We start from the raw sequence: 26,920 nt of genomic DNA, 5'->3' as shown, positions 1-26,920 counted from the left end.
TACGAATACCAGCTCATTGTCTTTTTGTTTCTTAGAAGGCTGGTAGTAATTCTTAAACTGAGGCCTTTTCAACCCCGTCGATGCCGCGGGGTGCGCCTGTGCATAGAGCTTAAAGGCGTAGTCTGCATTTTCGATGTTCCTATCCGCCTGCATCTTGTCTTGGTAGTTCTTATCCAACCAATCCCTGTAAGCTTGTCTTTTTTCATTCCAAGCTGCCACGTCCCGCTGATATTTCTCCAGCGCTAAGTCGTGTCTCTTCCTTTCGGCTTCGAGACTACTTCCGCCAGTTGCTGCCTTTTCTATGTACTTAGCCGCGTAATTGGCGCCAGTAAATGCTAAAGCAGCAATTAGTGAACCTCCTATCATAGCAGCCATTATACATTAGGTAGGTACTTTTCCTTCCGTAGGTAATCCTTTACCATGATAGCCCCGCCAACGGCAGCGGTCATCTTAGCAAAATTAGCGAAGCTTTTGCTTGGGTCTTCGGTAAAGTCTTCTTTGAGCACTTTCTTACCTACCCAACCAATACCCGCAACAATGGAAGTAATGATAGCTGCCTCTTCAACAGTTTTCAATAACGCGGTTGACATTATATTACAGAGCGAGAAGGTCATTACTCCATCACGGGTATTTTACTCATAGGCTCCTGCATTGCATGTACGGGTTCTACTTTTGGCTTCGTAGCCCGCCATTGTAAGTAGAGGCTGCCTGCTGCTATAGCAACTCCTAATGCGCCGATGACGTACCCAGGATTAATAAAGGATTCCTCTTCTTTTTCCTCCACCTTTTCTTCTTTTTTGGCTTTGTTCTTCCTGTTCATCTCCGCGAGCTTCTTTCCGGCAGCAACTCTGCCTGGAGATTTAGCCTTGGTAATCTTTTGCTCGGGTTCCTCCACCTTTGATTCGGCTTCACTCATTTATATCTAAGGACTTGAAGGACTTGATAAGTAACTTAAGGATGACTTGATAAGTACTTGAGGCGACCTGGGTAACTCCTGAGGATGACTTGACTAAGTACTTGAGGCGACTTGATCAGGTACCTCAGCAAGTGCCGCCTCGAATACCCTTTCGACTTCTCTGTCCTTCTTGAAGTCCTTCCAAGATGTTCCGAAGGAACCTAGTACCTCCTTCAAGTCGACATGCTGAGCTACGTGAAGTGCCGCAGAGGCGACTGCCATTAACTTACCACACTTCAAAGACAACCACCCGCAGGTTATCTTAAGTTCTTGGGCGATGACATAGTCATCTCTTATGTCCTTCTGTAGTTGCTCCACGTCGTCTATGGGCAGCGCAAGTCCGAGAAGCTTGGTGGCAAGTCGGATAGCGGAGTCTGCTACGGCGTCCGTGGTCTTACTTGCAAGGGCAGCCTCATACCTCTTATGGAACTTCTTGACTTCCTCTTCTGACAACTTGTTAACTTGCTCATGGGTAAGTTCCTTGCCTATCATTTCTTTGCACTTCCCCGAAGATACCAGGATGTTAAGTTGTTCCTTAAGGTTACTTTCATTTAGCTGTGTGGGGACTTCATCTATCAACTGCTCAATCTCCATATATGTTAATGGAATACGGAAACCTCAAAGAGAAGATCATTTTGGAATGTTGGTGCGTCTTTAAATGCCGCATGTATTCGCGCAACTGTTCCTTGGATATCTCGCCGCCGTAGTCGCTTAAGATGGTTTCCAGGTCAGACTTACTTGGAGTATAAAATACTACGAGAGATCCTATGTTTTCCCTAAAAGGCTTAGAGACACTGGTAAGCTGCTGCGAGAGCAACCAAACGCTAATGTTGTCATGTCTGCCGCTAAAGTCGAGCTTCACTAATTCGGAAGTGCGTCTTTTTACGTCGTCCCCGCAGGCGATGTCATCCAATATGAGCAAGGTTTGCGTATCTTTAGGGAATTGTTTGTGCCAGAACTTAAGATGTCCAGATAACTCGTTAGGGTCTAAGATATCCACAAAGAAGTCGTCATCTTTCACTCCTATGCCCGTCCAGGTGCGGTTATTCACGTAGGTGGGACAAAGTAGCGCGATATAGTCGAAGCGGTATCTAAAGAGTCCTAATATCTGCTCTACTACGAATTGGGTCTTTCCGCAGCCGGTGGGTCCTACTATCAGAGCGTTACAAGGCATGTGATCTGGGTTCATTTATATCCCTTCTTTCGAAGGAAACTTGTTCCCTGATATATATGGAGGACGTTGACATACCCGTGGAGGCTATCAAGACATTAGTGAGCACCTTAGAGGAGAAGACAGAGTTGCATAAGATGGTAGAGGCCCAAGAGAAGGAGATAGACGTCTTAAATGAGCGCATCAAAGAATTAACGGATCAAATGCACATCCTTAAGCGCGCGGAACGCTTCGGGGCGTTAGTAACCATGGCGAGCTGGGCCAAAGAAAGCGTGGCTGACTTTATGAAGTATCCCATGTAGAATGTTAAGATGTGGTTAAGATTTTGTTAAGGACCCCGCCAAACTCCTTCAAAAGATGCCTTAGAATGTTAAATGGAGGTTAAAATATTGTTAAGGATACCGCCAAACTCCTTTGCGAAATGCCCCAGAATGTTAAATGGAGGTTAAATTATTGTTAAGGAAGGTCGGAAACTATCTCAGAAACCCTCCTAGAATGTTAAGATGTGGTTAAAATATTGTTAAGGTTACCGTCAAACTCCTCCAAAAGATGCCTCAGAATGTTAAATGGAGGTTACAATATTGTTAAGTATATATGGACTGCTTGAAATGTAAGAAGGTATTTAGTACCAAGCAAAGACTACAATACCATGTTTGGCATGGAGTTTGCACAAAGAAACCAATCAGTAAGGCCTGCAATGAATGTAATAGGGAGTTCAGCACTCTTCAAAAGCTGCAGCAACATGTCAAGAAAGGGGTTTGCCGTAGAACTACGCAGTGTAGTTACTGTGCTAAGATCCTTAGTAGCCGCCAACGTCTTCAGACACATAAGCAGAGACATGAGAAGAGTTACCAATACCTTTCAAAGAGGTACGATCTGGAAGGGGTGGATTGTTACCAGTGCGGCGATCTTATGAATTGTGAACATAAGGAGGGTTACCTAAGGAATCGAATAGACCACTTTAGAAAGATAAGCAGAACGCTGCCCCGCTTTGACGCGTTAGAAGGTGTCCCATGGACTAACAGGGAATACTGGAGGCAGCAGTGTGAGAGATGTGGATGCGTAAGAGAGGAGGAGCACATATTCAACTGCCTCTTAACATTCTGAGGTGGTTCCTTAACAATAATTTAACCATATGTTAACATTCTGAGGCGGTTTCTGATATAGTTTCCAACCTTCCTTAACAAAAACTTAACCATATCTTAACATTCTGAGGCATCATTTGGAGGAGTTTGGTGGGTGGCTTAACAAAGTCTTAACCACCATTTAACATTCTGGGATGGTTCCTAGGAGGGTTTCCGACCTTCCTTAACAATAATCTAACCGCATCTTAACATTCTGGGGTGGATATATGTTAGCCTACGCAGCCGCATTCCTAGGAGGATTCCTAATAACCCTTTCAATATATGGACTGTATTACATGCGAACCCCCCGCTGACTGCGTTAAAAAAGAGTCGCCGACCCTCATTGTCGACGACTCCACCTTAGACGCGCCTAACCACATAGGACCGAAGGAAGGATGCACTTTGCGACGTCAAAGGCCCAGCGGCCATCCTTCTTACCATACGACCTCAGATGCGTAAGCTCCTGTCCTTCGATGACGTATCGGACGCGATCTGGCGCCCACAGGCTGTACGTGACACCCTCATGCGCCAATAACAAGCGTAGCCTGTCTTCAAAGGCTACGTAATTTTTTATTTCATACGTTGCGCCCTCCTTTAAGTCTCGCCAATGTATTTGCCTTACCGCGTTAAACGCCATATATTCTATGAAATATCTTTAAGTGCGTCTTTAAAGTGTCCGCGCTCCTAAAGCGCTTGCAGCACCACCTACAAGGCAGGCGAATTCCTCGCGCATACTCTGTGATGCTCCTGCAGATGTCATCGTAGTCGTTGCTTATCAGCACCTTAAATCCATTTTCCTCGTAGCCGTCTAAGAGGCGGCGTTGATCCTCAGACAATACCCCGTTGCCTTTCGGAGTCTTCAGCTCGATGCAGAATCCACGGTACCGCCTGTGAGCATTCAAGATAAGCAGATCAGGCTGGCCGCGTTGATATCCTTTCTGCCAACACTTTATGCGCTTGCCGTCGCTGTCCTGCAGTTCGCCTAGGCCGGGCGTTACGAGCATTTGAGGGTAATACTTGCGAATGTAGTCCACCACCTTTTTATGTAGGTCGAATTCGTTTTCTATTTTGAATACCAACTTGTTAGGACTGTTAAAGCGCTTGTCTAATTCGTACTTACCAGTCTTTCTTAGCGCGGGTAGGACTTCCTCAAAAACCCAATCCTGGAATGCCTCTGCCTTTGGCATCTTCGAACTGAATATCAATTGATACAGCCCAGGTTCGGTTACGTACACAGAATTCGGGTGAATAGTAGATGCATAACGATTCGTTACCCTTAACTCACTCAACTTTTTTTTGTGCTTTTCAGAGACGTGGTCTTTGATAGCCTTTTTGGTGTTCTCATAGTCCAACGCAGCAGCCACTTCCTTCGCCTTAAAGTACAAAGTTTCGCCTTGCACTATGCATTGCAGTTTGGTGTTGTTGTTTTCGAATACGCGAAGCATATTATACATAAGGAATATTTTAATTTTTCGTTCACTTTGTTCACGAAACTAGTAGGCAACGCTCTTTAGTTGATTCATTTCTATGCTCAGTTGCGCGTCAGACACGACGAAGACGTAGCAGTTTATCTTATCGCCGTCGCCCGCGGAGTCATTCTTTGTGCGCTTGATCTCCAATGTTATGCCATCCTGCGTATTTACTAGACGTAACCCCTGGCCATGTAGGTCTTCGGCGTTCGTCGTGCGCATGTCAATCCATAACGCATACTTATCCTTAAAGAATTCCTCAGGGCTAATTTGGTCGCCAAACTTACGCATTGCCTCCCTGTACACGTCTGCGGGCTTTATTCCCTGGGAGTAGACCTTGTTTGGAACGCCGTTGACATTTACCCCCACGTTAGTAATGTTGGGGTTAAAGAACGCCTCGGAGTTGCGCTTGCCGGCCTCATAGGGCTTAGCAAACACCAGCATCAACCCCGTGAGACTTCTTCGGGGGAGGTTAATACTTTGATTGATAACCTCGTCCGTCTTATCCAAGAAGCTGAACGTCTTGTACATCACTACGTGGTCGTAAAGGAATGCCTTACCGGAGCTGTATTCCATGCCAGCGCTACGGGCCAGCTCTTCGCTGTATACCGTCTCATACTGCAGCTCTAAGTTGGTGATAGAATAGGGATCAACAGCCCCGCTAATTGCGCTGTCCATGCCTCCAATGACATTCGTAGTGTCTGCCAAGGTTACTTCAAACTGTAACTCGGATAGCTGTCTGGGGTAGTACGCACCATGATTCGTAATCACTTCGAAATCCAAAGGGATAACGTACTTGCTACCATAGGCGGTCTTTACCCTCGTTGCGTCTGCCACTGCGGTTGCTCCGCTGGAGTCCGTAGGCGCCGGGTTGGTGTCGCTGCGAAGCTTACGTAGAATAACACTACCAATTCCCTGCTCTATCTTTTGTGCACGGTCGAAGGCTGTTAACCACAGATCCTTATACGTGGCGTACAAATCGTACCTGTTCAAGTCCAGCAAGGATTCCCCGGCGAACTTGATTCTCATCTTAGAGACGAGGTTCCTGCCCACGTTATTAACGGTATAGCGCTTGTCTTTGGTACTTGGTTGTATTGCTAGGTCAAACCTTAACGCCAAGGTGCCAGGAACTAAGACTAGGTTATCCGTTAGGCGGGGCACGCCTACGTACAAGGTTTCTCCTGGTTTTGCGCTGGATGACGTGAATGTGACCCGGTGAAAGGTTCGTTCTGCCTTTAGTCCGCCAACCTGCTTAGGTAATACGTTGGGGTTTAACTTTGAGCTTATCATATATAATGGAAGTAGAAGGAACGGATTTTGACCCCCTTACCGAAGAAGGTCAAGTCGACATTAACGACGATGAATATGAGTCCTTGCTTTCCGATGACAAGATAAGCAGACAGGGCCTTTTTGAAAAGCTAAGACGTAGGTATGGTAAAAGGGCCCGCAATGCCATGGATTCCTTAAGGAATAAGTGGCGTAATAGGAACCCTGGTAAGACAATGCCAGAATACTTAAGGCTTAATATCTTGAAACCAACGCAAAATATCGTCGTAAATATCCCTAAGATCGACGCAAGTTCCTACATGGATCGCTTATTACGTTCAACCGTCCCAGAACCACCCAGTTCAACATGGATCTCAGAACTCCAAAAGCAAATGGAAGCCGAGTTGGAGGCTAATAAAGAGCCGGACGATTTCGAGAGAATCAAGGAAGAATTTCCAAACTGGGATGCAACGAAGGTCCAAGTAATGTACGATACTGAAAACGAATGGGATCGCGAAGTCGTAATAGCTAGGCTAGCAAGAGCCGGCTCAAAGCCATACGTAATTAGGGATATCAATGGTAAATACTATGCAAACAAAAACATCCCTAAGACGCTTAAAGACGCATTAGGAAAGCCTACCTTACGAAGTCGGTTGGAGGAAAGCGCGGCAGACACTGCAAAGGTGGTCCAAGCATTTAGCTCATACGTAGATGAAGTCGCCCAAGAACGACAGCAAGTAAATGAACAACTGCAAGGCAACATAGTAGAGGAACAAGCTGAAGAATTAATGCGAGCCGCTGAAAGATATGAGGAAAAGGAAAAGGAATTAAGGTCGGCATTGGAGGAAATTGAAATGCTAAAGCAGGCGATGGATGAGAAAGAAAGTGAGTACATGAAACAATTCAAGCTTGCCGTCGATTCCCATGAAATGGAAGATGAAGACTATAAGGATAGAATTGGTAAATTGATGCGTGAAAGGGATAAAGCCAGATCAAACTTTGACCGCGCAGTGGCAGACATTGGAGACAGAGACGCTGAACTTAGGCGCGTAGGGATATTATTAGAGTCCTCGGTAATGCGGGAACGGCAGCTTAACACGGAAATCAACACCAAAGAAGAGCAAATTCGACAAAGAGATCAGGCCATTGAGGACTTGGAGGGTCAAATACAAAGGCAACGGGAAGTCATCGAGGACCAAAATCGCTCTGAAGAGGAAAGGGAAGCGGCTCAAAGGGAATTAGAGGCTCTTCAGGAAAGACTGGTGGAATTGCGTACGCAAAGAGAAGGCTTGGAGAGGGAGTTGGGGCTTACCACCAAGGAAAAAATAAAGAAAGCTCTCATAAAGTATGGCATTCCCTTAGTAATTTCGGTTGCTATTTCAAGCGTAATATCAGCTATCCTTTACGCTATTAGGGCAACAGGCGCAGGCGTAAATAAATTAGGGGCTGGCTTAACCGAATTAGGAAAAAAGATGGCAGCCTCCTTACCAGGGCTGCTTGGTAGCGTAATTAGCTTGGTGCTTAAGACCGGTGGAGAATTATTAAAGTTCGTAGGTAACAACATCTGGATATTAGTAGTAGCTATTGGGGTGGTCCTCCTGAAGAAGATGAAGGCTTAATCTTGTCCTTATCATCGGGCGGTGTCCTGCTTTGAGGATAATGAAAGACGGTATTAGCACCGCCCTGGTAATTCGGAACCAACGGCAACACACTCATGGTAGAAATGGGCTTATGACTCCAGGCTGCATTAGCGGGCCTGCGACCTATGCGATTTATCCCAAACTTGCCGTCATCAGAAGTGACTTGCAACTTAGCATATTTACAATTGGCTAGCATATGAAAAGTCACTGGCGTTAGGTCTTCAGTGGACTTAGTGTTGGGCTCCATCGAAAAATGGGTAACTTTCCTAGTGTTCGTTGAAGTTCGATAAGGAAGCAGGGGCTTATTATTCTCATCGATAAGCCTAAACCCCACATTTGCATGCGTATTTGCATTAATGCTAATAGTGCAAATGACCAATGCAGTGCCCCCAACTTCAACCCACAGTCCAACGTCATGCCAAGCGCCGTTGTCATATCCTTCTTCATCTAAGCGGTGGGTATAGCGCGTTTCCCTCACGTATGGATTCATATATTTCAAGGATCAAAGATCCTCCTAAAGGCTAACCACCGTCAAAGCGCTGATGGTCATGTGGTTATAGACAGTATTCCTTTGATTTTCTATGCTATTTATGCAAACGCTCCCGGAGTCATCTATGCGCATTTGCAGCTTCACTTTCCCATGGCAGTCGGCAGCTAGGTGAAAAGTCCAAACGGAAAGATTCTCGGCGCTATTCGTTGGCGGCTCTACTGAGAAATGCGTAGGCTCCCTGTTGTTCGTCTTCTCGCGCATGGGCTGTAATACTCCATTGTCGTCGCAGAAACGAAATCCTACGTTCGCATTACTAACGGCTCCCAAAGAAAGACTGCATAAGATTAGCTTCTTCCCAGAGTAGTTCAGATCCCCGGACATCCCCGTGACATCAACCCAAGATGCTTGGGTGTATTTTTTCTCGCCTGTGTAAGTCGTATAAACACAATCTACTCCAGCTACGTAGGGGTTGTTCATCGCCATATATAATAGCTCAGACCAATGCTTGCGGTAGCCAAGCCGGCTTTTAGTAAGTTATGGTCATATTCCTCAGGTATCGTAGGCAGGACCTTCTTCTTGATTACGTTCTTTGGTTTCCCTGCAGGATTCTCTACGTGCTCCTTCTTTGGCTTCTCCACGAAATGGGGAATGTTCCTAAGAGTGTCAGAGTTCACGTCATTCACACCAAACTTCATATCCTTAGTAGCTCGTCGAAGTTTGTTGTTGTAACCCACGACGGAATCGGCGTTGATGACCAAATTACTTGGCATTAGCCAACAACCGGGCGACAAGGCGTAATCTAACCGCACTTTAGATTGCTGCACCGCAAGTTGATACCTTTGAACTGACTTAGAAATCTCATTCTCGATAACAGCGCTTTCGAAGAGGACAAGGAATACTTGTTGTGTTTCCTGTGAAGCACCACTGGCATCTACGATGGGGCTGCGAATGCTAACCTGGGCCCCTAGAATGCAGTAGACAAAGGCTTCGATGCTTCGATTAATCCTTGCTAAATTCTTTAGTCCAATGCCCTTCGCGGCAAAGAAAGGCGCCCATGGATATCTCTGCTTGCTTTCTATGAAGTAGATAGATCAGATTCCCTTTCGTTCCGCTGCCTCCTAAGTCGGAGAATTCGTAGGAACTGGGATACCCCATACCCGGCGTTTCTATGCTGGCACCGACGTAGGAGGCATACGTATATGTTTCTCCTAAACCATGGGCGGCGCCCTCCTTATTGCGGAAGTCGGGGTCGTGGAGATGGAACTCGTTCTTTAGACGCTTCCATACTACTTTATCATATTTGTTATCCATTGCGTCGAATATCTCATCACCGGGCAGCGGCGCACCCAACTCCTTTAAAAGACGTCGCATGGTAAAGGCAACGTGAAATCGTAGGAAAGGAATATGGAACATATCCGAGGCTATACCACATCCTTTAGTAGCAGCCCAGACTGCAAAGTTCAACTGCTGCGGCCAATACCGCATGTTGGGCCTGATAACCATTCTCTGGATTCTTTCCCTGAGGCATGTTTCATGGCAGTTTCTCTAAAGATGTCTCTGACCTTTGTCTTGAAAGTCGTAGGACCCACGGGGATTTCTAAGGAGGTAACCATCTTAGCAAAGTCATCCGCTCCGCCTTTGTTGTCGTAAAATGGGTAATTCTGGGTGGTCACTAATAGATTCTTTGGGAAGTTTGGCTCCTTTTCTACCGTCTTCCTATGTTGAATCTTAGGATGCTCGGCGGTCGCCTTTGGCTCCAAGTCCGCATTACTGTACATTCTTTCGCCGTTGAAGTAAATCCCATCTGGCCTTCTTTCGAACTTACTAGGGTCTGCATGTGGAAACATCTTCCTAAATGCTCTCCAATTCCAGTAGTCCCGATTATCGTGATGTGGCTGCTCCTCAATATCATTCCCAAAAGCGTCGTACATTAGTATATATAATGGATGTTATACCATCAGCACCTCCACTTTATCCTGAACTTCCTAAGGAACCTAACGAAATGAATGCCGAAAACTTCAGACTTAACAAAGCAAACTTAATCCTGGCTTACTTGGAAGGGCAAACAAAACACTACGAAAAAGTTAGGAAGAAATACGTCAGAGCCCGGAGTACGCTACATAAGATTTCGATAACTTCAGGATCCATATCTGTTGTGTTAACGGGCTCCGGCGTTGCTACTTCGCTTACTGGGCCGGGAATAATTGTTGGGGTTCCTTTGGCCGGCGTTGGGGCAGCCTGTGGTATTGTTTCGGCTGTTGCTACGGGCATTATGAAACAGTTGTCAAGCAAAATATCCAAGCATGACACGACAATAGCTCTGTCAAGGGCTAAAGTAAATACAATTACCGATCTTGTCTCAAAGGCTTTGCGTGACAGAAAGATAGACGATGTAGAATTCTCGCTTATCTTAGCCGAAGAGGAAAAGTACAAGAAATTAAAGTCGGACATAAGGAACAAAAAAACAGTCGTAAAAGATCTTTCCGACGAATCTCGCAAAAAGATCTACCAAGAAGCGAAAGAAGAGCTTCAAAGAAAACTCGCTCAGTAAATATTTACTTTGAAAAGAGCGTGACAGGATTCTATTTACATATTGAACGCCGACTGTCTGGTTCATATGCAAATTAGAGTGTAAGACATAAATATAATAATTTTCACATACATAAGCGTCCAGATGTGTCTGGCGTTCGCTTTTGATCGTGGACTTTGGATCTGGGGAGGCCCAGAGTCCCGAGTTCAAGCCTCGCTGCAGACACATTTGGACCGGTTGCTGTGAGTGAAAAAAAAAGCCTCCCCCACTTACAGCAACCGTTAAAAAAAGATAAAAAATGCAATTCAAGAAAAATATATGTGTACTAGAGGGCCTCTGGCGCGGGATGAAATAAGCCTCGTAAGCCCAAAATGTAAAAAACCCCACTGGGGATAGCTTGGTGTTCTGCGCGATGCGTTCCCCAGTGGGGTTTCTGGCAACGCCAGTTTTGCATTTTTATCTTCTCGGAATCCATCCTAACAGGGGGTGGTTGGGGTCTATTTTGTAAAATATTTCGTAAATTACGTCAGGGTAATAAGGAATATCCTTATTCAGCCGACAAAACATCCACTCGGCTTTTGTCATATCAGAAACCTCAGGAATAGACTTACCGGTAATTTCTGACAAAAGATAGGGAATAGCTTTGTAATATTTCCCTAGTTTTAATTTTTTCAGCGTTTTCCGCAGACTTTGCGGGGTTGGCTCTTCTAAGTGGTCTATGATTTTCTTCTTTACTTCGTTGTCTAAATATACCGGGTGTAAACCTTGGATGTGGTCCATCCAGTCCCTAAAATATTTTATTCTCTTATAAGGTGTTTTCTTACGACCTCCATTGGCGTAATACTGCTCTCTGGTAGCATTTGGTACGGCATTACGAATGTTTTTACCACACTCGTAACACTGTGCTGACGTGTCATCTTCTATTTGCATTTTTTTGCCACAACAAATATACTTATTTGGTTTAGTAGGTACAAACTTAGGTTTCAAGCACTTTACACAGAAGTCATAAACAAACTCTTTACATTCTTCGCACTCCATATATAGACTAACATATTTAACTACATAGACACGGGATGCGGGTAATCGCGGTACGAATCGAGGAATTCACTTTAGACGGGTAATCCTCCGGTGGTCGTTGCGCTGGAACCCCCATCCCCTATACTACTACTCTAATAAAAAGAAATACACGTATTTCAATAAAGTTAGTCACCTGAATAGACTCTTCCACAGTCTCTCGCTCGTCCGTTCCGTATCCACGCTTAGAGACTGTAACGGTACAATAACCGAAAGGACTTATGGGTCCCGAAAACTTGGACCCAGCGTGCTTTGGGGACCAAAATACTCGTCCACAGTCTCTCTCGTTTCAATATTTTCAAGATGGCGGTGAAAACGAGAGACTGTGGACGAGTATTTTGGTCCCCAAAGCACGCTGGGTCCAAGTTTTCGGGACCCATAAGTCCTTTCGGTCATTGTACCGTTACAGTCTCTAAGCGTGGAGACGGAACGGACGAGCGAGAGACTGTGGAAGAGTCTATCACCTGAAAAGCTTCAAAGCTGAGACCGACAAGGATTATGGGTAGATACATTTTACATGTTTCAACCGCTTCATAACTGTCGATGGACTTGAGATCTTTTACCAGTTACAAGTTAACCTCCTCTGAGTATCCTCAACTGCTGCAATTTGTGTCAAAAGCTTCATTTGTTGGATATAAAACATTTCCCCATGATTCTCAGCGATCACAGCTTTCTAAGTTTTTTGTGACTAACTTTATTGAAATAAGCATATGAGCACAATAGAAAACGATAGACAATGGACTATCTTTTAGCTAGCTAAAAATTAGCGATTTAAGGTCTTTTAGAATATTGAAATCGAGATCTAGAATGTCACAATCATCCCCCATAGTTTTATACGAGTCTCCCACCCTCCACATCCATAAGACATATATTCTTATACTAACACAGTATTTAGGTTTACGCTGTCTTTAAAATTCACGGAGTCGAGATGTGTTAAGTTATTGCCATCTAAATACCTAAAACAACGGTAATTAAACGAGTAATGAAGTTATAATAATTTGAATATCAGTCATTAGCAGCATTTAATAGGCGCCAACGCCATTCTTTGATTAGATAATTTATACGCCGATTTTGAACCAAGTTATCGAGCTTCGAAACAAGTGTTCAAAACTCGTTTTCTTTATTTTTTAAAAACTACGGTAAAACTAATGGTATCTGAAATTTTACTTCGAGAAACACTTATCCAACCTAAATTTTGCAAAATCTTTACTCCTACTTACACTCTATATAACTTCTTCAGATCTTGAAACGTCCCAGGCTGAACTAACTCAATAAAGTTATTCGACATTTTTCTGAAGGAAAATGATATTCAAACAACATGGGTGATGTGCAATTATTCCAAAATATTGGTATGAGGAAAGACGCGCGCCAGTGTTAGTTAACATAGCGAAAGAAAAAGGAAATAAATATCGTGTTGCTCAGTTTGTGAAAAATGTTTTTCAGTTTGTCTCGATTTAAGCGTATGGTATACTGATATCAATGAGTAACGGACACTGGTTTAGTTAATCAAAAAGAGGTAATGAAGTTCAGTTATTTGCGGTTTTGCATCAAAACAAATACTGAAAATGATTGGTGTTTAATAACCATTCGCCTCGTAAATAATTGACTTTAACTTTTGATTAAAAAGATTGTGTGACTGCAGGAATCAACTATAATAGGCGTGATTTTTTGACTGTTTAATTTAACAATGTTAATTTTTAAAGTATATATAAGTATGATTCAGAATAGTCTCCTTCACAGTTCCCAGCGCCATCTTGGAAGGTAACCGTACCTGTGCATGAAAGCGAGACGAACGATGACCTTGCAATGATAGAGACGTGAATAATTGTTCAAGGTGTTAAAAAAAGGTATCTATCATTGCAAGGTCACCGCCTTCGTCGCTTCGATGCAAACGAACGTTTACCTATCAAGATGGCGCAGGGAAATGTGAAGGAGACTAAGTTTTTGGGATCCGTGTAAGATCCTTACATTGTATTGAGTGACTTCAGGCCCAGTAGCATACGTTGATGGACCAATTTTATGCGGTTGTCTGATAACTCTCTAAAGAAGTGAATAACACATAATAAGAAAAGTATTATTCCTTACATTACGTACGTTATGCAAATCAAACATTGAGTGTCGTATTTCCCTGTGTCTGTTGTCTGCGAGGCAGACCCACGAGTTAGCATCGTCCCCGTATCCTACCTCGATTTTCCAAAGTTTTTCTTTTTTTACTTGTCTTTTTTTTTTTCCTTTTTCTTTTCTTTCCTTATAAAACGACGGCCTTTTTGTTTGCCGCTTTTCCGCACAATCCAAATATGGGATTGATCATACCATATATGGAGTGAGCTTTCTCTACTTCATCTTCGACACTAACATATAGAGTAAAGCTTGATATGGTACATATACGACGTTACCTTTTGCCAATAATAAAAATATTTTGGTAGAAATGCGGTCAGATCACTCTAATGTTACAATAGAAACTACAGAATTTTATCTACTGGTACTTTTGAGGAAATTTTAAACATCTTATTACGGAGAGCCTCAGGATCATGCTAAAATTTTAACATATCGAACGTGGCCTATTTAATTATGTATTTTAAAACTTAAATGTATTTTAAACTATAAAGGTATATTTCCACTCACAAATAATATAAACTTTTCAAGACACTCAGTGCTTTCTGCGAAATCGATTCAATTTTGTTTCTTTGGAGGTATCTGTTATTGGAATTAATAAAAATGAAAATGTAAAAAGTCACTAAAATGTTAAAGTAAAAAAGTAACTGAGAAATTAATAATAAAATAAAAAGCATAAAAAAAAGATGCGGAAAGAGTGAGGGTTTGACAGCTACTTACAGACGCTCAATAGTATTGAGTCCATCGAACGTCCCCGGCATGATAACCAACAAACTATTATATGACAGATGCCTTGAAATGAATATTGAAATGAATTTCTTCAGCTAAAACTGATGTAAAAAATATTAACTCGCCATCATATGTGATTAGAGCTGATTTTATTTTTGATGATGATCAATATGCTTCAAGGATTTTCGTTCTTAAAGTGCAACTACGACGAAAATCGCTCAAACTTGGATTCAGCTGAAACTTCCTAAGAATACCCATCAGAGGTCCAATAATCACTGTATGAAGTGTTTTCTCGATATTCTGGACGAAAGTATGATATTTTTACGATTATTTTTTGGAGTCTGTGACGTCATACACTCAACATCGAACATCGCTCCATACATTTCTTTGTATGTAAATCCTTAATTTATTTTATACCTATGAAGCCCAAAGGGTGGCTAATGTGCTTATTTCACATTACTTGTGACTATAATTTATATTTTGGGGTGTTTGGGTATTTCTTTCTCCCTTTACTACTGATATTTTGATCATAAACTACGAAGAAATGTATGGAGCGATGTTCGATGTTGAGTGTATGACGTCACAGACTCCAAAAAATGTGGCTAAATGTAATTTAGGCTAAGTTAGACTCGAGGTCAATGACATCTCGCAGTAGCGTTGTCCGGACGCATACCGCTATCTCCGCTGTCAACGCATTTATTACCTCACGCGATCGTTGATCGACTCAGCTAGCAAGTTGTTTATAGCATGTCGCAATCTATTCTAGTCGATCTCTGTGGCCTGTATGAGATATGGATCATAGCTATCATTACGAAATTCGATAAGACGCTAAACACGTGATCACGCTAGCTTAATGCCAACCACGCGAGCCCTTATTCGCCATCGCTATCTATCGCTAGCACTTGCTATACGACGCTATTACGCTATTACGCTATTACGCTACAACACGAGTTTAATTTAATTTTTCATCATGCCACCGAAACGTTCGCTGACAAACCTCAACGAAGAGGTTCCTGAACGAAATCCGCTCAGCAGCACTCCGCAATCAACGTCCACCGTGACACTCTCACAGGAATACCGACGGGAGCTCGTGGACGAAGTAGTCAGGGCTGTTCTTGCCGCTACACAGCAAACGGCCATCTCGCAATCGCCTGCAGCAACGACAAGCCAACCAGCATTGCCACTGCAGTCAACAGCCCGGGACACACCAGGTACGTCCAATGTGTTAGTACCAAACTTTGTAAACACGTTCTCGCTCGCGAGCGTAAATACAACTAGTACCGCTAGCATAGTGACTTTGCCTATCCCGCAAGCTCGTTCGCTAGGAGCTGTTGGCGGTCCTCCCAGCTCAACGACTACGGTTTTATCTGGCTCCCTCACGTCGTCAAAGACCTTCGCAACGCCAGCAGTTGTTCAGCCCTTTGTTATTGGACCTGGTGCTTCTCCGGTCCCGGCCAAATTAGTCACGCATATCGTTAGCGGGAAGTTCCTTGATTTAGGCGAGCTAATCCCGTCCAATTTGGTCGAGGCGGCAACCGAGCCACAAGTGTTCCTCGACGGTCATATTGTTTTGACTGCTGGGCCTAAGCGTAATAAACGCAAGATCGAGGACATAGTTACATGGATTGAGACATTCACTAGCTACGCCCTGGTTATGTCTGAGTACTTCCCCCACCGCTGGAAGGATCTATCGCTTTATAAGCTGCTCATCATACGCACGTACAGGCAGTTCGGCGGTAAAGCTTGGCTGAATTATGATAAGGCCTTTCGGGAGCACGCGGCCGCGACTAGCCTTACCAACTGGGCTAACATCGACACGCAGTTGTATAGCTTCTACACGGCTGGTCCAGCGCATCGTGCTAGCTTTTCCCACAATGGCGATGAGGAGCAACCAAGGGGTTCAAACAGCAGTGGTGTCATCTGTCGTTCATGGAACAAAGGTCAATGTTCCTCGCGCTTCTCCTTGTGCCGTTTTGCCCACAAATGCTCTTCGTGTGCTGGTCGTCACCGCCTCGTAGAGTGCCCGGAATTTTTCAAAGAAAAAACTGAGACGGAGCGAAAACGACGAACTCCGTCTCCCGAGCTTTCAGCAGATAAATTGAAAACTAAAAGACGCTAGCTTTCAAAAAGTTTTTTATATCATGCTTTGTTAGTCATTATTTTGTTTATCGGTCATGGGTAACTCATGTTTATGTTGTACCTATCAAGTTTATTAGCTCTTAGTTATCATGCTACACTGCCGTGACCAGAATTGCCTTTCTGGAGTCTTATATTTGATACTACTGTGCGTCTTAAAAATTCCCATAGCGTGCCGTTTCTTGGCATGTATTCTGTTCCGTGCTATCGGTTCGTGGCCCGAGGCGTTGTTTGCATATTTGTTCTTGCTATGTTGACACGTCCCGTCACTTCATTTAGCGCTACTTAACATGTCTCCTGTCAGTTCGTTTATCTCAACGAGACAGCGCGACGCGCCGTGACATTTTAGCTCTTATCTCCTGATGGCTCAGGTCATCGGCACGCCATAATCTACGCGCTGGGCTGATGTTTATTTACTCTTACTTCGCGGCTAATCGGCTTTGTAATGTTCACATTAATTGTATAATTCATTCAAAGTCTTTGTACCATCTGTTGTGTGACTTTGCGTATTCATTTCAGCGTTGTGTGGCCTCCCTTCTGTCTCCGAGGTTACCCCTCTCCGTGTGGATTGCTCTGCAAGGGAGTTAAAATTACACCCTGACCCCGTCAAGGTGGCATACGTTTTAGATGGCATCCATGATGGCTTCCACATCGGCTTTCAGCACTCGATGAAGCTCAAATTGGCCAAAAACAACAAACAATCCGCCATGCAAAACCCAGTGGTGATTGATTGCTATCTTCAAAATGAAATCCTTCGGGGTAGGGTTGCAGGGCCCTTCGTTCATCCTCCATTGCCTAACTTGCAGATCAGCAGTTTTGGAGTAATTCCCAAGCGCGGGCAGCCGGGTAAATGGAGGCTGATAGTCGATTTATCATCGCCCAGGGGGTATAGCGTTAACGATGGGATCAACCGTGAGGAATTTACGTTGCAGTACGTCACAGTCGACGAAATAGTCAAAATGGTGTCCAAATTAGGCGTCGGTGCAATGATGGCTAAGTTTGATGTCGAATCAGCATATCGTAATATCCCCATCCATCCATCCGACAGACATTTATTAGGCATGCGGTGGAAAGACAAATACTTTGTAGATCTTGCGCTACCTTTTGGCCTTCGCTCAGCTCCATTTATATTCAATTCGGTGGCCGCTATGGTGGAATGGATTCTAGCTAACAATTATGCAGTTTCACACTTAGTCCATTATTTAGATGATTTTGTCATGGCGGGGCCCCCATGCTCGGACGCATGCGCACACAATCTCACCACATCGGTACGGTTGTGCGAAGACCTTGGCCTCCCCCTACATCCGGACAAATGTATCGGACCTGCTTCGACTCTAGTAGTCTTAGGAATCGAATTAGATTCAATTAATCAAATTGCTCGTTTGCCTGCAGACAAACTCTCGAACCTGCAGCAGCTGATAACCAGGTGGCGGTCGCGCCGACACTGCAACAAGCGCGAGCTTGAGTCGCTAATAGGCCACCTTCACCACGCTGCCAAAGTGGTGTGGCCCGGACGCACCTTCATCAGACGCCTAATTGATCTGCTTCGCTGCTTTCGCAACCCGGCGCATCCCATCCGACTCAACGTGGAGTTCCGTCGCGATCTGGAATGGTGGTACCAGTTTCTCTACTCCTGGAACGGGGTAAGCTTCTGGCTTTACCCCGGCATCCCAGTCGTACATGACATAGAGGTGATATCTGATGCCTCGGGAGCAATAGGCTATGGGGCGTTCTACAATCAGGCGTGGTTCAACGGTCGGTGGCGTGCGACACAGAAAACAGAATCCATTGCGTACAAAGAACTCTTTCCTATTGTACTAGCGGCCCATGTGTGGGGGCACGAATGGTCGAGACGACTCGTGCTCTTCCGCTCAGACAATGAAGCAGTAGTGGCCATCCTGAACCAAAGAACATCAAAAGTTCCAGCTCTTATGCGGCTCCTCCGAAGCCTTCTGTACGCAGCAGCTCGGTTTAGCTTTACATTCTCATCCGAGCATATCCCCGGAATCGATAATTCGATTGCTGATGCATTGTCTCGCTTTAATTGGCAGGAATTCAGTCGGGCAGCACCTTCAGCGCAGCTACAAGCTACGCCACTGCCAACACACCTCATCGCACAATTAACCGGTCCCTACTAGACAGCCAATGCCAGGAACTTCTACTCAACGGCCTCGCACCAACTACACGTCGTACGTACGCGTCAGCCCAAAGGAGGTTCGTCGACTTTTGCAATCAGCTTGGCTCAGTGACGTGCCCCACGGACGAAAGCACTCTTTGCCTTTTTATCACACATTTGTCACAGTCTATACAGCACAAATCCATTAAAGTCTATTTGTCTGCCATTCGATCCCTCCACATTGAACAGGGTTTCGCCGATCCACTGACGAACTGCCACAGGCTTCAGCAGGTCTTCCGCGGAATAAAACGCGCACAGAGTTCGGCATCCTCGCAACGCCTGCCCATCACCGACTCGCTCATGCTTCACATACACAATGCCCTCGACCTGGCAACTTTTGACCACATCATGTTTTGGGCTGCCTGCACACTGGCCTACTTCGGTTTTTTGAGATCCGCCGAATTTACAGTTCCCCTTATTTCAAAGTTCGACTCTGCCATCCATTTGCAAGTTTCTGATTTGGCCTTCGACAAGTTAGACCGACCCTCCTGTCTCCGAATATGGATAAAAGCATCTAAGACGGATCCCTTCCGAGAAGGCTGTCACGTGCCCATCGGCTTAGGCACTTGGCCACTATGTGCGGTCTCAGCGATGAGTGCCTATCTGCACAAGAGAGGTAATGGCCAAGGTCCTCTGTTCATGCTTCAAAATGGCCAATCCTTATCGCGCGAGCTGCTGTCCTCCTGGCTAAAACGCATATTTGCAGCAGCCGGTATACCAGGCAATTTCTCTAGCCACAGCTTTCGAATCGGTGCGGCTACAGTCGCTGCTCGCAATGGCGTCCCCGACCATCTCATCCAAGCACTAGGCCGCTGGACCAGTACCGCCTATTTGTCTTACATCAGAACTCCTGCCGAAGCGCTAGCCAAAGTAACGCAACAGTTGTCATAAACTTCTATACGACAGCAATGATAGATGAGATTAACAATTAAAAGAAAACTGTTTAACCTGCTGCTTATGTGTCTTGTTCGTTGTTGCGCTCTCTCCTGTTTGTTGCCAGTTCCTGAGCTTGGTGCTTGGTGCACTTCGGTGGGGAGGTCCTGGTTCCCTGTCCCTCTCCTCCAAGCACCTTGGAGAATCCATTGGGTGGTGACAGGGTGACCATGGTTACCGCTAATTTGTGCCTGGCTCCGCCCATCCCACCGAATATGCACCTAACGCCAAGCTTATCATTAACGATGAGTTTAAATGTGGCTAAATGTAATTTAGGCTAAGTTAGACTCGAGGTCAATGACATCTCGCAGTAGCGTTGTCCGGACGCATACCGCTATCTCCGCTGTCAACGCATTTATTACCTCACGCGATCGTTGATCGACTCAGCTAGCAAGTTGTTTATAGCATGTCGCAATCTATTCTAGTCGATCTCTGTGGCCTGTATGAGATATGGATCATAGCTATCATTACGAAATTCGATAAGACGCTACACACGTGATCACGCTAGCTTAATGCCAACCACGCGAGCCCTTATTCGCCATCGCTATCTATCGCTAGCACTTGCTATACGACGCTATTACGCTATTACGCTATTACGCTACAACACGAGTTTAATTTCCCGCCCGCCGTCCTTACCACTGGTACAGGTAAGTAGAGGTAAGTATTCCATTGACTGATCGCGGTCAATGTGACAGGTGTTCGGTGGGTGGTGACAGGGTGACCATGGTTACCGCTAATTTGTGCCTGGCTCCGCCCATCCCACCGAATATGCACCTAACGCCAAGCTTATCATTAACGATGAGTTTAAATAATCGTAAAAATATCATACTTTTGTCCTGAATATCGAGAAAACACTTCATACAGTGATTATTGGACCTTTGAAGAGTTTTCTTAGGAAGTTTCAGCTGAATCCAAGTTTGAGCGATTTTCGTCGTAGTAGCACTTTAATCAAATTTGTATTTCATATGAGAATAGTATAAGTCAGACAGCTACTACCAATAAGCTGAATAAAATTAATTGTGCACGCTAGGGACATCCTGGAAGTGGTCGTAGCTAGTCTGGTACTGAGTCTTGGTTTTGCTACATTTCTCTAATGGTGGAGGTATAACGACTACGCAATGAGCGCAGATACTATTTGGTTATACAACAAAACATTCAGTCAACTTTATGCTTATACTCTTTATGCTTATGCATATGACGCTCTTTTTCAATGTTTATTCTTATTTTATTTTTTATATTTTTAGTGAATGGAGGACCACACACAACACTTTTTTTTTTTGATGACATTGGAAAACAACACTTACATTTCTATTGGTCCTCGAGTGATCCCAATAAATGCATGATGCTGTATTGTAGTGATTTGATTGAATGAGAGATCTCTGAAATTGCATAGATATTTGTGGTGCATCAAAAATGAAATGAAAACACGATTAAAAGAAAAGATCGAACAATTGTAGCTATATGTATTTACAAAGCATATTGGATCTTGCTTTCGTTGAAGGTCCCTTCATCAAGGTTTTTCAAATGGTTTTCTCTTAGTATCCTAAAAAAACATAGAATAAAGGCAATTTTGCAAATATATTTCCGTAAAATTAAATTTGTCTTAGACTGATCAACTTAGTCCAAAATTTAAAATTAATAATAATAATAATAATAACAATAATAATATTATTAATAATATTAATAAATAACTTTATTGAGTAAAATATATCAAATCCTATTCTTAAATATTTATATGTATATGTATATATGGTTACGATTAAAGAATAAAATTATATAATACAATTCTAAAAAGATTCTAAAAAGTGATTCTAATAAAATAAGAGCATCTCTCTCCATCCCAGAGCCATTTCATTCTCGGTACGCACGCTACGGTTGTGGGTATGGAACCTTTTTTTAAACAGGTCGGGTCGTTAATATTCAGCTAAAAGTTGGTATTCAGAAGGGCCTTGTGTTACATAAATCTATACAAATAATACTGATAAAATATATACTTTATACATACAAAGATATATAAGAAAAACTATAAACTATCATGATATGCATATACAAAGAGAAAATTTATATGAAATGACATTTAGATGAAATGACATTTCGTGGAGCATACCTGGTTCAGAATGAGAATTAAATAACGCAAAACATTTTGATTTCCACTTACAGTGAATAAATTTGCGCTCCTTTAAAAACTCCTGGTATTATCTCTTGGATTCTATTATTTGGCAAATAGCTTTAAAAACGATCAACAAAAAAATATTGAATAATTCTACTATGACCTACATAATTACTGCATAAATAAATTGGTTTGATGACACTAACCGTGGTATATAAAAGTATATAACACGATGAGATGTGAATGATGAAAAATATTGAATAATTCTACTATGACCTACATAATTACTGCATAAATAAATTGGTTTGATGACACTAACCGTGGTATATGAAAGTATATAACACGATGAGATGACTTTAATTAATTAGATAACTATAAATTTGTTTCTTACAGAATTGTAGTCCCTATTATGTTTTCAGTAGATAGATGTGGCCACATCTATCTAGTACTACTTTTTCGTGGGATTGCCAGCTCACTAGATACACTGTGCTGACGAGGCCCAATACAGGCCGAAACAGCTGTCCACAGTTTCTAGTTGAGCTGGCTCATTTTTTACGCGACTTGAAGTTGTGAAAGGCTTGTATGGCACTCTTATTCCACCATCTTCGCTTGATGTAAACTGGGTCCGACCCAAATATCTAAATTTAGATCTTTGGGTCGGACCCTCTTCAGACTGTACTCTAAACCAACTGAAGTGGAACATGGTTCAATTGTTTTATTTTAGCCAATCACTGATTAGATTGGCTTTCTGGTTGCTTGGGTCTGCAGCTTGACGCCGCCTCGTTACTACACCTTTTGCTGTTCATTAACCGCAAAGGAATATTCATTCAAGCGAAAAAGCATTATCATTAGCGCGAACAGGCACACAATAACGCGAACGGAGTTTCAAGAGCGCGATGGAACATTCATTAAGGAATTTAGCATAACATTGGACAATCATGAATATGTTTGTGCAGGTTCATTAGCGTTTTCGAAGTTTCATTAGCGCCTTTGTGCAATCAATAGACAAAACCACACATTCAATAACGGTTTTTGGATATTCATTAGCGCAATACATTATTACTTTACTTTTTACACGGGAATTGTAGGATTTTAGCTTTCTTTACATTTTTTACAACCCATGAATATAATGGGAGACAGAGGAGAAGCTAGAAGGCAAGGCATTCCACTCGGAGAGCTAAGAAAAAGATTGCTTCTTAGAGCGACTACAAGAAACATAAATGTTATCACGCAACAAAAATGCATGCAGTGGTACAACCACATGCAAACCTATCTTCCCAGATGTATGAATAGAGAAGCAATTCAAAGATAAATACACTTCTTTCTTCAATACCTAACGCCATGTTTTCTTTGTAAAGAACGGTTATATTCATGGGTTGTAAAAAATGTAAAGAAAGCTAAAATCCTACAATTCCCGTGTAAAAAGTAAAGTAATAATGTATTGCGCTAATGAATGTCCGAAAACCGTTATTGAATGTGTGGTTTTGTCTATTGATTGCACAAAGGCGCTAATGAAACTTCGAAAACGCTAATGAACCTGCACAAACATATTCACGATTGTCCAATGTTATGCTAAATTCCTTAATGAATGTTCCATCGCGCTCTTGAAACTCCGTTTGCGTTATTGTGTGCCTGTTCGCGCTAATGATAATGCTTTTTCGCTTGAATGAATATTCCTTTGCGGTTAATGAACAGCAAAAGGTGTAGTAGCCATTTTCTTAGAGCAACATTGTCAAAATATAATATAACTGTAAAATCAATCTATTAATGAAGAAATTGCGAGCCGTGAAATTGAAAACCACATTCATCAGTCGGAGTGGTAAACGTTCCGTGTATGTGCCCGTTAACGTCGTGAAGAAAACTGCCGAAAAAAAATCAGAAACAAAAACAACGTGCTCTAGTACTAGCGAAGTGTTGCTCGACGAGCCAACATGTGAACTTTCTATTCATCAAAGAAGACAAGTTTTTTCTTTTAACAACTGGGAGAAGATAAGGCAATCAGTGATCGATGCTTTTATGGAAGAATGCTCCTTAACTAGAACTGCATGTTCTGAATGTAATGCGCAACCAGCCAAGATACGATGTCAAGAGTGTGGTCCACGACAGTTCTTCTGTGAGCAATGTGCAGTACATTTACACCTCAAAAGAAACCAGTTCCATCTTTTGGAAATTTGGAAGGTAAATTCACAACTTTGTAGCGTTTAGTAATTGTTTATGACATATCAAGTCATGTTTTTTTTACTATCCTTTAGGATGAAATGTTCGCACTATTCTATGTTGACCATGGCATCATCGGATACGGTCACAATTGCCCAACAAAAGTTCTGCGAAACTTTACTCTTGTCGATAGTTCTGGTAAGGCTGATGCAAAAATGTGATTTCACTTGTTTAAATATTTGTGTATTTGTGTATTCAACAGCTATAAACAGAAATAATAAAATCTTCAAGAACTGGATTATACGCCTTCGATATTCGCAGACATCCCATAATTTCTTTCATGTTTTTACATAAAATCATTTTATGCATACACCTATTTAAAAAAAACGATATTTAAATCCATAGTTCTTTTTGCTGTGCTTTTACTTATCACCTATCCAACATTCTATATGTGAACGTTTTGAAATAGGTGTATTTATATTATAAATGAATATTACATGATAGTTCTTATACTATGCTCACTTTGATTGGTCAAGAGTTGTGTGTTAGTAGAGAACAGATGCACAAATGATCATAACAGTCATTTCGAACATTTATCATGCGCTCCATGTTTAACGCAAAAACCGCTTAATTATGAATAAAAGAAATAGATTCCATTTTTCTGTGCGTCTGTACTCTTATAGAAGATGTCAAAATGTGGTGCATCTTGTGTGTACCTTTCTTGTTCTCGCCACATTTTGATGTATTATTTCATCCTCTCTTAAACAATCAATTGTATCTTTAATATTACTTAAAATGTTTCATTTCAGGGATACAACATTTCAAACATGTAGAGGTGTGTGACTGTGAGCCATATGGAGTCTCATTAGTACGGTGCAATTTCTGGCCAGGTTCGCCAGTGAAACCAACCACTGCTTTTCACATATCATTGATGAATTTACTGGAAAAGCTTTTTTTACAATGTCAAGTATCACTATACGACTTTAGTGAAGTTCTGGATTTATTACAGCCTCAACTTGGAAAAACAGTGGTAAGCAATGTTTACAGTGTATTCCATAGTATGCCAATATTTTTCATTTGAAATGATAAAAAAGGTGAACCTGGTTCCTTCTTTTAGGAGATTGGGTTAATGGGGCTTGAATACTACAATACCAAAATGCTAATTATTCTTTTTTTTATTTGTTTAGCGTACATCACTGTATGGAATTCTAAATTCTGGCTGTTTTGAAGAATTCAGGTATGTATTATTCATAATTCTTCAAAGACAAATAAAAAACTTATAGATTTTACATAGGACACAACTGCATTTACAGTATATTTTTCTTACAAGCACTTTTTAAAAATACACATTTGAATCACTTTTATATATAAATGGTGTTATTGTAAAATACCTTAGGTGAAATTAAATCAGGTCACCAATTTATTTTTCATTCTCTATTTTCTTGCAGGCAGTTCAAGTACCATATGCAGCATTTACATAGTTTTTGTCCAGGACTGACCAATGGCACTCAATGCCAATTGTGCCCTGAGGTATAAGCGGAGATTTCTTTTTTCTTCCTATTTTTTCATGCTCTTTGTAGTAGTGAGAACTACAGGTATATGAATTTTATTAAATTTTGGATATTCTTTTTTTTTTTTTCAACACAAAAGTCAATGTTAATTATATTCAGACAACACAACATTTTGGGTTGAGTTTAATAGTGTTTTTTCTGTATCCTCTATAGACTGTGATTTGAACAGGGAACATTGACAAAAAAATAACCAATCAATCATTCTTTACAACATGTGAGGATCATCTGAATTCTTATCCACACTGTACCAAAAGTAATGGATTGGTAGCTTTGATAAGATTTGCTGGGTAGTTCTGATTGGCTGTACATGTGATACAATTAAATAGAAAGTGTACCTGGTCAAACTGTTAACACTATTTTTTTTTTTCAAATTACATTAGCCTAAATTATTAAAAGCATCTTAAATTATCATTTCAGGATGAAGGTGTATTGATAGAGAGTCTTGATGCTTGCATGGGTCTTGCAAGAAAGAAAAAGAAGGGTGGAGGACTAGTAGAACCACGCCACAAAGAATTAATGTTCAGTGATCAAACAGATATTGACAACTTTGTTGATAATTATGGTAAATAAGGGACTAAGATTGAAGAAGTAAGTATGATACACATCTATATATTTGACTGTTACAAAGCTAAATGTTAGTCATCATAGACAAAATCTTGGATCTTCCACTGAAAACCTATGGCTATCTGTCATATTTCTTGTACAGTATTTATGAGCATTAAGGAGCCATTATGAGCATTAAGGAGCCATTATGAGCATTAAGGAGCCATTATGAGCATTAAGGAGCCATTATGAGCATTAAGGATTTCCATGTCACACAATCTTTTTTAAAAGTGCAGATTTACTATGTTCTTGTATAAATTATTTCTCTTTTATTAGAACTGCAACTGATTTCATGCAGGAGAAGTGCTACTGTCTCTACGGTCTAAAGGAAAAAATAAACTGTTTGATGAGAAGGGTGTTTTTGGAAGAGTGTGCCGACATGACTTTCCAAAAAGTTTTGTCAATCTCAAGTATGGGGAAAGGTATTTTTCTTTTTTCTTTTGCGCTACATGCATAATGTGTGAATGACAAGGGAATCTTGTATGCGTTATTGCTGTTGAACAACAGTCACCAGTATAATGATAAAAATGTCATGCGATATAAATTATACTGTATTTTACATAAACACTGCTTCTGTTCATTGTATTAAGTATTTTTGATTGTCTTGAGCAATTTTTATTTATTTACTTTAATTTATTAATTCTCTAACTGGCTGCATGCCTATACTAACA

The 26,920-nt window shown here is 42.1% G+C and overlaps 1 protein-coding gene across 1 annotated transcript; it reads left to right on the top strand.

Annotated features, from left to right (window-relative positions):
- Positions 1-23,628: 23,628 nt before the first annotated feature.
- Positions 23,629-26,661, top strand: LOC148906618 (uncharacterized). The gene is made up of 7 exons (XM_089037732.1): positions 23,629-24,096; positions 24,171-24,273; positions 24,885-25,105; positions 25,263-25,312; positions 25,524-25,605; positions 26,064-26,234; positions 26,526-26,661. The coding sequence occupies exons 1-6, from the start codon at positions 23,686-23,688 to the stop codon at positions 26,214-26,216; spliced, it is 1,020 nt and encodes a 339-aa protein (XP_088893858.1). The 5' UTR covers positions 23,629-23,685; the 3' UTR covers positions 26,217-26,234; positions 26,526-26,661.
- The last annotated feature ends 259 nt before the right edge of the window (positions 26,662-26,920 follow it).

This window comes from Actinia tenebrosa, unplaced genomic scaffold (genome assembly GCF_029948245.1).
Source record: "Actinia tenebrosa isolate PJP-AT-01 unplaced genomic scaffold, QUT_ActTen_1.0 PGA_scaffold5__44_contigs__length_20552954, whole genome shotgun sequence".
In the NCBI taxonomy this organism is placed as follows: Eukaryota; Metazoa; Cnidaria; class Anthozoa; order Actiniaria; family Actiniidae; genus Actinia; species Actinia tenebrosa.
This window is presented reverse-complemented; position numbering and strand designations above follow the sequence as displayed.

What these genes read in the sequence shown, in the direction of transcription:
- LOC148906618 (XM_089037732.1), top strand. Translation starts at nt 23,686, where the DNA reads ATGAAGAAATTGCGAGCCGTGAAATTGAAAACCACATTCATCAGTCGG. An exon ending in ATCTTTTGGAAATTTGGAAG is followed by an intron (nt 24,097 to 24,170) that starts GTAAATTCACAA and finishes ACTATCCTTTAG; the next exon opens with GATGAAATGTTCGCACTATT. An exon ending in CTCAACTTGGAAAAACAGTG is followed by an intron (nt 25,106 to 25,262) that starts GTAAGCAATGTT and finishes TTATTTGTTTAG; the next exon opens with CGTACATCACTGTATGGAAT.